Source organism: Oncorhynchus nerka, linkage group LG19 (genome assembly GCF_034236695.1).
Source record: "Oncorhynchus nerka isolate Pitt River linkage group LG19, Oner_Uvic_2.0, whole genome shotgun sequence".
NCBI lineage: Eukaryota > Metazoa > Chordata > Actinopteri > Salmoniformes > Salmonidae > Oncorhynchus > Oncorhynchus nerka.
The window spans coordinates 24,232,826-24,245,533 of NC_088414.1; the positions used below are offsets into that span (position 1 = coordinate 24,232,826).

Genomic DNA, 12,708 nt, shown 5'->3' on the forward strand with positions numbered 1-12,708 from the left:
TGTCCACATATTCAAGGTCGGAACCATCCAGGGTGGTGATGCTAGTCGGGCATGCGGGTGCAGGCAGCGATCGGTTGAAAAGCATGCATTTGGTTTTACTAGCGTTTAAGAGCAGTTGGAGGCCACGGAAGGAGTGTTGAATGGCATTGAAGCTCGTTTGGAGGTTAGATAGCACAGTGTCCAATGACGGGCCGAAAGTATATAGAATGGTGTCGTCTGCGTAGAGGTGGATCAGGGAATCGCCCGCAGCAAGAGCAACATCATTGATATATACAGAGAAAAGAGTCGGCCCGAGAATTGAACCCTGTGGCACCCCCATAGAGACTGCCAGAGGACCAGACAGCATGCCCTCCGATTTGACACACTGAACTCTGTCTGCAAAGTAATTGGTGAACCAGGCAAGGCAGTCATCCGAAAAACCGAGGCTACTGAGTCTGCCGATAAGAATATGGTGATTGACAGAGTCGAAGGCCTTGGCAAGGTCGATAAAGACGGCTGCACAGTACTGTCTTTTATCGATGGCGGTTATGATATCGTTTAGTACCTTGAGTGTGGCTGAGGTGCACCCGTGACCGGCTCGGAAACCAGATTGCACAGCGGAGAAGGTACGGTGGGATTCGAGATGGTCAGTGACCGGTTTGTTGACTTGGCTTTCGAAGCCCTTAGATAGGCAGGGCAAGATGGATATAGGTCTGTAACAGTTTGGGTCCTGGGTGTCTCCCCCTTTGAAGAGGGGGATGACTGCGGCAGCTTTCCAATCCTTGGGGATCTCGGACGATATGAAAGAGAGGTTGAACAGGCTGGTAATAGGGGTTGCGACAATGGCGGCGGATAGTTTCAGAAATAGAGGGTCCTGATTGTCAAGCACAGCTGATTTGTACGGGTCCAGGTTTTGGAGCTCTTTCAGAACATCTGCTATCTGGATTTGGGTAAAGGAGAACCTGGAGAGGCTTGGGCGAGGAGCTGCGGGGGGGGCGGAGCTGTTGGCCGAGGTTGGAGTAGCCAGGCGGAAGGCATGGCCAGCCGTTGAGAAATGCTTATTGAAGTTTTCGATAATCATGGATTTATCGGTGGTGACCGTGTTACCTAGCCTCAGTGCAGTGGGCAGCTAGGAGGAGGTGCTCTTGTTCTCCATGGACTTCACAGTGTCCCAGAACTTTTTGGAGTTGGAGCTACAGGATGCAAACTTCTGCCTGAAGAAGCTGGCCTTAGCTTTCCTGACTGACTGCGTGTATTGGTTCCTGACTTCCATGAACAGTTGCATATCACGGGGACTATTCGATGCTATTGCAGTCCGCCACAGGATGTTTTTGTGCTGGTCGAGGGCAGTCAGGTCTGGAGTGAACCAAGGGCTGTATCTGTTCTTGATTCTGCACTTTTTGAACGGAGCATGCTTATCTAAAATGGAGAGGAAGTTACTTTTAAAGAATGACCAGGCATCCTCAACTGACGGGATGAGGTCAATGTCCTTCCAGGATACCCGGGCCAGGTCGATTAGGAAGGCCTGCTCACAGAAGTGTTTTAGGGAGCGTTTGACAGTGATGAGGGGTGGTCATTTGACTGCGGCTCCGTAGCGGATACAGGCAATGAGGCAGTGATCGCTGAGATCCTGGTTGAAGACAGCGGAGGTGTATTTGGAGGGCCAGTTTGTCACGATGACGTCTATGAGGGTGCCCTTGTTTACAGAGTTAGGGTTGTACCTGGTGGGTTCCTTGATGATTTGTGTGAGATTGAGGGCATCTAGCTTAGATTGTAGGACTGCCGGGGTGTTAAGCATATCCCAGTTTAGGTCACCTAACAGAACAAACTCTGAAGCTAGATGGGGGGCGATCAATTCACAAATGGTGTCCAGGGCACAGCTGGGAGCTGAGGGGGGTCGGTAGCAGGCGGCAACAACTAATTTTCAAAATTAGTAGTTCGAACTGTTTGGGTATGGACCTGGAAAGTATGACATTACTTTGCAGGCTATCTCTGCAGAAGACTGCAACTCCTCCCCCTTTGGCAGTTCTATCTTTACGGAAGATGTTATAGTTGGGTATGGAAATCTCTGAATTTTTGGTGGCCTTCCTGAGCCAGGATTCAGACACAGCAAGGACATCAGGGTTAGCAGAGTGTGCTAAAGCAGTGAGTAAAACAAACTTAGGGAGGAGGCTTCTGATGTTGACATGCATGAAACCAAGGCTTTTTCGATCACAGAAGTCAACAAATGAGGGTGCCTGGGGACATGCAGGGCCTGGATTTACCTCCACATCACCCGCGGAACAGAGAAGGAGTAGTATGAGAGTGCGGCTAAAGGCTATCAAAACTGGTCGCCTAGAGCGTTGGGGACAGAGAATAAGAGGAGCAGGTTTCTGGGCATGGTAGAATATATTCAGGGCATAATGCGCAGACAGGGGTATGGTGGGGTGCGGGTACATCGGAGGTAAGCCCAGGCCCTGGGTGATGATGAGAGAGCTTGTATCTCTGGACATGCTGGTTGTAATGGGTGAGGTCACCGCATGTGTGGGAGGTGGGACAAAGGAGTTATCAGGGGTATGAAGAGTGGAACTAGGGGCTCCATTGTGAACTAAAACAATGATAACTAACCTGAACAACAGTATACAAGGCATACAAGGCAATATTTGTAAACAGAGAGGTAGGCTAATGTTGTTCAGAGCATACTTGGTTGAGGGTACTCTCAATACTCTTCTTCAACAAACAGCCCATCATGAGATCTTTACTCTCAACTCACAATTTTGTTGGAAATTTGGATTAGGGACAAATCATCTATTGACTACCACATTTCTCTTTGTTGTCACGCAACTGTAGTGGGGTTTAAGCAGAATATGAAAAATGTAAAAGCCAGTCTCTGATCTCTCCCCTCCACAAGTGATCCAAATTTAATAGGACGATATGCAAGCCAGGCATTTCTGTGAGAGGAGAGGCTGAGATGGATATTGGCTGTGAATAATGCACACCAAAGCCTTCAATTCAGTCTGGAACAAAAAACACTCATGTTTGCGTCAAGCATTAAGAGGTGTCCTCAAAGCGTCTCTCATAAGCCCGAACGCTCACAGTCCCTTTCCATATCTCTCTATCTCTTTCTCAGGGGAGGGTTACATCTCTCCTCTGGGGAGGGTTACGTCTATTTCAGAAAATGATCAGCTGGCCCCCTATCCTCCAGAGCGAAGGATGTTCACAGAGAAGGAATGTAAAAGAGTTTCTCTCACAGACAGCTATGGGTTCTGTAAGGTCACAGCGGTCCCTCTTGGCCTAGGCCCGAATTCACAATATCTTCTTAAGAAGAAACTTATACTTAAGTGCCATTTTTTCCTTAACTTCATACTTAAAAATACATTAATGAAAAGTTGCTATTCCTCAATAAAGTTCTTAAACTCAAGGCAGAGAGAAAAAAAGTTAATGAAAGCAATTGAACATGTTTAATTCACTCACAAACTTAATCTTACATTTTCAGTATTGATTGTTTTAAATCCAATTTAAAAAATTGACCAGTAATCTCAGTAAAAATATGCTATTATGATTGTCCTTGCTAGATAGCTAGCTAGCTCGGTTGCCTAGCGACAATCATCTTAAGAAGATAGTTAAGAAGTTCATCATTGTAAATAAGAATTTGTCCTTAACTGACTTGCCCAGTTAAATAAAGGTTCAATAAAAATACAATTATTCTTCCAGACCTCGGAAGGCATTGTGGTCTCTTCCACTGTGACTCCCCGTAACATCCTCTGACTGGTGTCTTCTCACTCACCTACAGTGAGATAATATGTGCTCATGGCGGGAGTGTGGTCTATGTTCTCTCCTGTCATCTTCATGGTGTATACAGTGAGAAACGAGGTCAGTGTAAACACTGCTAAGAGAGCCATGCAATATTCATGAGCCTTCACCGTGTTTAACGAGAACTCTGGGAGTTGTATTCTTTTGAGAGGCCTCGACAGGGACACAAAATACAGCCCCTTTTGTTTTGTTTTGTTTGGGCTGCGGCTGCCTTTGGAATGAATTAGCGGATTTGTTTATGTGTTTGAAGGAGAAATACAGGCGGAAAAACTGTCGCGCTGAGCCGTGCGGTGCACAACGACTCCCACAGAGATCAGATGCTTCAATATTTATAAGATGCTTTTTTTTTCTCCTCCCAAAGAAAAACTACTTTCAGTTTTCAAAACAGTGCTAGCTTTGTGTCTGGTTAACTGTTTCATACTGTTTCATATTTCAAGCGGTCGTGTCTGATTCTCGGCAGTCAGTGAGAGTTTCACACTATAGGGAGGGAGGGAGGAAGGGGGGATGGAGTGTGGAGTCTTAGGCCTGAGCATTAGAAGTAGAGGAAGAATGGAAGGAAGAGGAGGTGCAATTCATTTTTCTCATCTTACTCTAATCTTCTCCAGAGAGCTACAGTTGTAGTTGAGCTCTTCGGAGCTTTCAGCATTGATCTGTGGGATTTGGTGAGAGAGAGAAGTTGGGGAGCGAGAGAAGATACCTTTTGTTATTGATAACATTGATGGGGACATTTTTTTCTCTCCACTGGATATGTTTATACGTTAGAAGTGCTTGCCTCCTTCACTAACCACGGTTTCCTCCTGGGTTGAGTGAGGCCTCGAGTGAGGCCTTCAGTTTGATGGCTTCTAAATCTTGAGGTTTCTTTGCTCTTGTCCATTCACATCCATATTTCCATCCACCCTACACACTCTCTCTCTATCTCTCTCTCAGTTCTTTTCCTCTACCTTTCAGATCTCTCCTTTTCATGTTGTCCTCTGCTAACTTTTCGTCCATATACTTTACATCTTGACCTTTTTCATCCAGACTTTACTCTGTCTGAGTCAGGATTATAACCCAAGTGGTGAGTGAGAATACAGTCTCACTAGTCCATATAATTCCAGAGACTATAACTTGTTTAGCTTTCTTGAAAGCTATTTCTTAAAGGGCAATTCTGCCACTTTTCAACATCATATTCAATATCTCCAGCACCAAACCAGTGTCTACATATGTGAAAATGGTGCGTTTCAATGATTTGTGGTTCAAATGAAAAGAAGAAAGGTCATAAAAAGAGGTTAGGATTAAAAGCAAAAAAACTTTGATTTTCAAAACCTACGAGTTTTTAAAATGTTTTAACTTTTGAAGATGTCATCGGGTAGTTCTTTTTTTTCTACAAAACATAGAAATGCACTGTAGACATGGCTATTCTGCTGGAGATAGAGAGTAAGGTAGTAAGGTTTTACTGCGGCTTCTCTGCAGGTATTTCCTCCTCGGGCTGGGACAGAATCATTGTTTGTTTTGCCTTCCTGCTCGCTCCTCCTCGGAGGTGATCATTCACAAGGCAGGGGTGTGTGTGTGTGTGGGGTCTTGGCTCAGCGGATCAGGCCCTGTGCTGCTCTCTCATCCGGTGGTGCACTGCTGTGACTGGACACATACTGTATGCAGAAAAAATGAACATGCACACAGTGTGTTCGCATAATACACACTCAACCACACACGTCACAATTTATAAAACGGGGGGGTCTAATCCTGAATGCTGATTGGTTAAATCAAATCAAATTTATTTATATAGCCCTTCTTACATCAGCTGATATCTCAAAGTGCTGTACAGAAACCCAGCCTAAAACCCCAAACAGCAAGCAATGCAGGTGTAGAAGCACGGTGGCTAGGAAAAACTCTCTAGAAAGGCCAGAACCTAGGAAGAAACCTAAACAGGAACCAGGCTATGAGGGGTGGCCAGTCCTCTTCTGGCTGTGCCAGGTGGAGATTATAACAGAACATGGCCAAGATGTTCAAATGTTCATAAATGACCAGCATGGTCAAATAATAATAATCACAGTAGTTGTCGAGGGTGCAGCAAGTCAGCACCTCAGGAGTAAATGTCAGTTGGCTTTTCATAGCCGATCATTAAGAGTATCTCTACCGCTCCTGCTGTCTCTAGAGAGTTGAAAACAGCAGGTCTGGGACAGGTAGCACATCCGGTGAACTGGTCAGGGTTCCATAGCCACAGGCAGAACAGTTGAAACTGGAGCAGCAGCATGGCCAGGTGGACTGGGGACAGCAAGGAGTCATCGTGCCAGGTAGTCCTGAGGCATGGTCCTAGGGCTCAGGTACTCTGAGAGAGAGAAAGAAAGAGAGAAAGAGAGAATTAGAGAGAGCATACTTAAATTCACACAGGACAACGGATAAGACAGGAGAAGTACTCCAGATATAACAGACTGACCCTAGCCCACCGACACATGAACTACTGCAGCATAAATACTGGAGGCTGAGACAGGAGGGGTCAGGAGACACTGTGGCCCCATCCGATGGACATTGTTAAAACTGCATTCCAGCTGAGGTCTATTCCACAAGTTACCACTAGCTAAATCTATGATGTTAAAATGCCTATTTACTCTGTTCCATCTGACTGCGCAATCTACTGTCTCATCAGCCCAGCCAGGCAATTTATTAACTTGATCTCCACTATAAAAAGCATCTAGACATTATCTCACATTTCTTTTAGACTAACATTTAGTTGTCAACAGCAGAGATTTGTATAAATATTGCTGTCTGTCTCTCCGACATTTGGAACATTGTTTGGAACAATATTGTAATTAAATCTGGTAACCCGTTGTATAAAAGTGATAATGCCCTCAAAGCCCGTGTTTGAAGGATATATTGGCACGGTTTGCAACATGTGTGCCAATATATCATCCAAACATGGACTTTGAGGGCATTATCACTTAAGTATCTTTCAACCTTTGCTAAATGTATTTGTGACAGCAAGCCTTCCCGTGTGTCTCTCTCCAGCCCAACGACCCGGTGACTAACATCTGCCAAGCAGCCGACAAGCAGCTCTTTACACTGGTGGAGTGGGCCAAGAGGATCCCCCACTTCTCTGAGCTGCCCCTGGACGACCAGGTCATCCTCCTACGAGCAGGTGAGTTCAACATGACCAGGTCATGAACATTCATCAGACCACATCAGCATCCCCATGGGCAGGTCACTGCAGCATTATGGGCTTTGTAGGCTATTTGTAGGTCAAGAGCAGTCAATCTCATAGAATGAATCATCTGTCATATTCTTTATGTATGCTATCATGATTTGTGAATTTCTTTAAAAGTATTTTCCCTATATGTTGCCCTTGCTGATTGCATCCCAGCCAGGCAATTTATAAACTTGATTTTAAACTAACATTTGGTTTTCAACAGCGGAGATTTGTATAAACCTTGCTGTCTGTCTCTCCGACATTTGCAACATTGTTTCATTATTCAAATTCGATCTCCAGCTGACCCATAGTAATGAACGTGTCAGGAGTCAGGATGAGACAGGTAGGCAGCTTTTCTCAGCCAGTCGAAATGATGAATCAACACCATTTTTATGGATATATACAAAGAACTATCAATAGAAAACAGGAAAAATTAAAAGAAGTGCAGCTAGTTTGAAGTCTTTCCAGCTTCAGTTTGAAGTGATTGTGTTAGCTGTGTTCTAGGTCAGCTCCTGACAAGAGAACTTATGTTCAATGCCGGGTGAAATTGCGCATCATTAGCTCATTGTTATGGATGAATCCAAATAAATGTCACTAGAAAACAGCTTAAACAAATGCAAATGCAGCTACTTCATTGTTATTCTGGCTGCACTGTTTGACATGACTGTAAGTTAGTAGTAGTTGGCTAGCTGGCAAGCAAGGGATAAGAACGTTGCCAGCCAATATGGGTCGCGTCCATAGATACAGAGCAAAAAGACTGGCAACCCGAACCGATAGTAATGGACAACCAGTCGGCTTGGGTAGCAACCCTAGATTTGTGTCAGGACTATATCTTGTGGAAGGATGAAATTAATTCATCAAAATATGTTTTAAATAAAAATATGTCAATCATTATTTGAATATGTTGATAACTTGTTGTATAAAAGCAATAATGCCCTCAAAGCCAGTGTTTGGAGGATATATTGGCATCGTTTGCCGGCCCTCGACAAACCTGTGCAACTATATCCTCCAAACACCTGCTTCTTGTGCATTATCACTGAAGAATCACACAGTTCACTTCCAAACTCACCCTGAGGAGACCCATCCATCCCCATCCATCTCTCTAACCCTCTCCTACCCCGTCTAACCATTCTCCTTCTGGGTACCCATAGTGATTGAACACCTGCTTCTTGTGCATTATCACTGAAGAATCACACAGTTCACTTCCAAACTCACCCTGAGGAGACCCATCAATCCCCATCCATCTCTCTAACCCTCTCCTACCCCGTCTAACCATTCTCCTTCTGGGTACCCATAGTGATTGAACACCTGCTTATTGTGCATTATCACTGAAGAATTACACAGTTCACTTCCAAACTCACCCTGAGGAGACCCATTCATCCCCATCCATCTCTCTAACCCTCTCCTACCCCGTCTAACCATTCTCCCATAGAATGGTTAGGTACCCATAGTACCCATAGTGATTGAGGTACCCATAGTGATTGAGTACCCATAGTACTCTGGGTACCCATAGTGATTGAGAGAGTGAGACCTTCTGAGAAAGAGCTGTTCTGGAGCTAGCTGAGAGCGTCCTCTCTCTTCTTCTCAGCCCTCAGCTCACGTCTTCTATAAATAACCACTTTAGCTCTGCTGTCTCACAGATTAAAGCATTCTAGCCCCTCTCATTCCCAACTCAACTCTGGGGAAAAGCGGATAGTGTTGCTAGGCAGAACAGTTAAAGGAGCCCTGTCACTCAAACAGCACAACGCTCTCCGTGCCTTACCCTTACTTGGTATATGAAGTGTGTTGCCTTTATTGGGATGGCAGGCGCAGTACCCCCTGTTAAACACTTGTCTCTCTGGGAAGCACGTCTGAGATGGGCTACTGATGGCCCACAAACTATGCATGAAAGAGCATTCTGGTTTGCCTATTCAGCCTAGAATTGATTCATTGGAATTCCCTTCCCTTGTTGTCAGCTCAATTTAGTTTGAATGTTGAATGCAACTTGATGAACTTTGTAATAGGTTTTCACTCTTTATCTCTCGTCTCTCACTTTTTCCCCTCAGGGTGGAATGAGCTCCTCATCGCATCCTTCTCACACCGTTCGATAGCGGTGAAAGATGGGATCCTCCTGGCAACAGGGCTACACGTCCATCGTAACAGCGCCCACAGTGCTGGAGTGGGAGCCATCTTTGACAGGTAGTCAAGATCACCCTGTTTGACACTGCCTTGATACAATCAGCTTTGTGAAATACATTTTTGTTGGTTGCTATGCGAAGTTTCCACAGTTTCCACCATTAGGGCAAGAGACCCTGCCCTGTAACAGTGAAAAGGCTCTGTCAGAAGAAAAGGTAGTGATGCGTAACAGAGAGTGCTCTTATTATTGATTAACACACATTCATTAAATATGTATGGCTACAGGCAACAGACATCACAGCGAGATGGAGATCTGCTCAGACAGACATTTTGAAAAAAATCTATTTAAATGCGTTCCTGATGAAATCCCACTCTTTTCACTGCAATCTCATGGCAAACTGTGACTATTCCAAAGCAGATATTGACCTTCTTTTGATGCCTATTGTTGCACTGTTTGTTTTTTAAAGTCACATTTGTATAGACGAATGTATACAAAAGAACAGTATCAAGATATGCCTTCTCAGTGTACACAGAAGTTGATAAGGCCATCCACTGTGAGATCAATCCAACAGATTGTATTGTTAAGCACTCCAACACTCTAAACCCTGTGTCCCCTGGCATGCTGAGTCACAAACTGAAGTGTTCTTTTGAGGGCAACAGCTCTCTCTCTCTCTCTCTCTCTCTCTCTCTCTGTCTCTGTCTCTCTCTCGCTCTCTCTCTGCTCTCTTTCTCTCTTCTCTCTCTCCCTCTCTTTCTCCCCCCTCCCACTCTCTCTCTCTCTCTCTCTCTTCTCTCTCTCCCTCTCTTTCTCCCCCCTCCCACTCTCTCTCTCCATCTCCCTCTATCCCCAGCTGGGAATCTGTACTCAGTGATTAGCATACTGCCAGTTCACTACTTCTAATGGATGGATTACATCTTTGCATTAACTGGGGAAGCATGAAGATGACTGATAATGAAGCTCTATCTGCTCCTTCTCTTCTCCTCTCCTTTCCTCTTCTCTTCTCTCTGCCATACAAATGAAGAGGGCGGTTAACTTCAACACTCAAGTCTTTTTTTACCCTTATTGTTCCAACAGGAAAATTAAATTAGGATGAGCTAAGAACTGCAATTGACCTGAAAGAGTGACATAGGGAGAGGGAGAGAGAGAGTGTGATGGAGTCAGAGAGGGGTGAGGAGTTTGAGCAGTCGGGTCATACTCCCAAAACGAAACGCAACCCCGCCTAGTGATGTCACACGCGGGCGCTGGGAATGTCAGTGTTCGGTTACAGTCTGTGATTGTGTTTGCGCTATGTCGTTCATGTATTTCCTTTTATCAGACATGTTCTAAGCAGCTTGAATTACGTGGTGTAGGCAGGGCTGTACCATTTCTAGCTGGTTGGACATCCCATGTGTGTCAGGCCAGTGGGGCCTTGTTGTCAATTGATTTGTATTGAGTTTCCATTGAGTTTCACCTGTAGATAAAGGAGGGTGTAATGAACGGTGACCAAGGGAGGCGTTGCTGGCTGATGGTCAGATCTCTAAGAGCCTGTCTATGTGTCTCCCTCTCTCCATCCAGAGTGCTCACAGAACTGGTGTCCAAGATGAGAGACATGCAGATGGATAAGACAGAGCTGGGGTGCCTTCGAGCCATTGTCCTCTTCAACCCAGGTATCACATACATACACTCCTACCACCCCTTTAATCCAGAGCCTTTTAGATTAGATGATTAGATTATAATAACAGAAAAAAAGGGGTTCTGCTTGAATATATCTGTTCCTTCTACTTTAACCTCCCAAACAATGACTGCACATGATACCAGTAAACTCTTATACTGTGTGGCCCTCAAGGACCATAATACACCCTCCTTGTCGTGCTGCTGCTCCAGTTTCAACTGTTCTGCCTGCGGCCTTTGAACCCTGACCTGTTCACTGGACGTGCTACCTTGTCCTGGACCTGCTATTTTTCACCCTTTCTCTCTCCTTCTCTTCAACACCAATGACTCGTGACTTAACTTGGACTTGAGCCTTTTGACTCGAACTAACTTGATACCCTCCCCAAGCCCAAATATTTAAAATGATGCTATTAAAAAAAATGTGCAGCACATCAACTCTTCATTTAATGGATTACAGTTTGAATCGGACAGCAGCCAATCAAATTGTGTTAGCTGAGAAAAAGTTGCGCGTGGCAGTGCAGAGGAAAGTCGGTGGGTGAATTCAGGTGGAACCCTTGGAAAGATGATATCCAAAATGATTATTTTCGGATATAAAGACGACGCTGTAGTCAACAAAAAACAGATTGCAACTTGCAAAACATGCTTGAAGAAAATGACAGACGGAGGCGCAACAACTTCCAACTTTGTTCAACATTTGTAGCTGCACAAAGAATGATAAGCTATATATAACTTTGCTAGTGTAGCATGTAGGCTAACGTTAAATCAATGAGCCTCCACACAGTTAGTCAGTGCGGGAACGTGATCATTGCACCCAAGACTGAGCTACAACTGGCCGGGCGGTTGGTAGCCTAAATCCTGCCTGATGTTACTGCTGTTCCTAAACCCGATTGCGCTCCATAGCGATCCTTGATAGTCGATCATTATTGGTGGGGGGGGGGGGGGTCTCATGACTACCCATGAGAAAGAGAAAGTAATAAATATACGAGCATTTATGATTTTTGTAAATGTAATTTACTAACTACTACTCTTGTTAAAAATCTGAAATTGTATTACATTTGGTGAAGAGCACATTATGACTTGTTTAGGACTCGAAACTCAAAGTTTAGGACTTGAGACTTGACTTGAGACTTGTCGGCCTTGACTTGACTCAGACTTGCCTGTCTTGACTTGGGACTTGAGTGCTAAGACGTGATACTTACTTGTGACTTGTAAAACAATGACTTGGTCCCACATCTGGGATAAGTTCATTAGAGTTAACTGCACCTCAGATTGCAGCCCAAATAAATGTAACACACACATCTCAACATCAACTGTTCAGAGGAGACTGTGTGAATCAGGCCTTCATGGTCGAATTGCTGCAAAGAAACCACTACTGAAGGACACCAATTTTAAGAAGGGACTTGCTTGGGCCAATAAACACGAGCAATGGACATTAGACCGGTGAAAATCTGTCCTTTGGTCTGATGAGTCCAAATGTAAGATTTTTGGATCCAACCACCGTGTCTTTGTGAGACGCAGAGTAGGTGAACGGATGATCGCCGAATGTGTGGTTCCAACCGTGACGCATGGAGGAGTAAGTATGATGGTGTGAGGGTGCTTTGCTGGTGACACTGTCAGGGATTTATTTAGAATTCAAGGCACACTTAACCAGCATGGCTACCACAGCATTCTGCAGCGATACGCCACCCCATCTGGTTTGCGCTTAGTGGGACTATCATTTGGTTCCAACAGGACAATGACCGAAAACACACCTCCAGGCTGTGTAATGGCTATTTGACCAAGAAGGAGAGTGATGGAGTGCTGCATCAGATGACCTGGCCTCCACAATCACCCGACCTCAATCTAATTGAGATGGTTTGGGAGGAGTTGTACCGCAGATTGAAGGAAAAGCAGCTAACAAGTGCTCAGCATATGTGGGAACTCCTTCAAGACTGTTAGAAAAGCATTCCTCATGAAGCTGGTTCAGAGAATGCCAAGAGTGTGCAAAGCTGTCATCAAGGCAAAGGGT

At 44.8% G+C, this 12,708-nt stretch overlaps 1 protein-coding gene across 5 annotated transcripts in view; it reads left to right on the forward strand.

Moving 5' to 3' along the window:
- Nucleotides 1-12,708, forward strand: part of LOC115146915 (retinoic acid receptor RXR-alpha-A-like) — a 169,258-nt gene that overhangs the window by 142,025 nt on the left and 14,525 nt on the right. For all 5 annotated transcript variants that reach the window (XM_065004809.1, XM_065004806.1, XM_065004807.1 and 2 more), the window contains 3 exons: nucleotides 6,757-6,886; nucleotides 8,980-9,112; nucleotides 10,605-10,696. In XM_065004809.1, coding sequence (XP_064860881.1) covers nucleotides 6,757-6,886; nucleotides 8,980-9,112; nucleotides 10,605-10,696 — 355 coding nt within the window. The remainder of the gene's footprint in view (nucleotides 1-6,756; nucleotides 6,887-8,979; nucleotides 9,113-10,604; nucleotides 10,697-12,708) is intronic.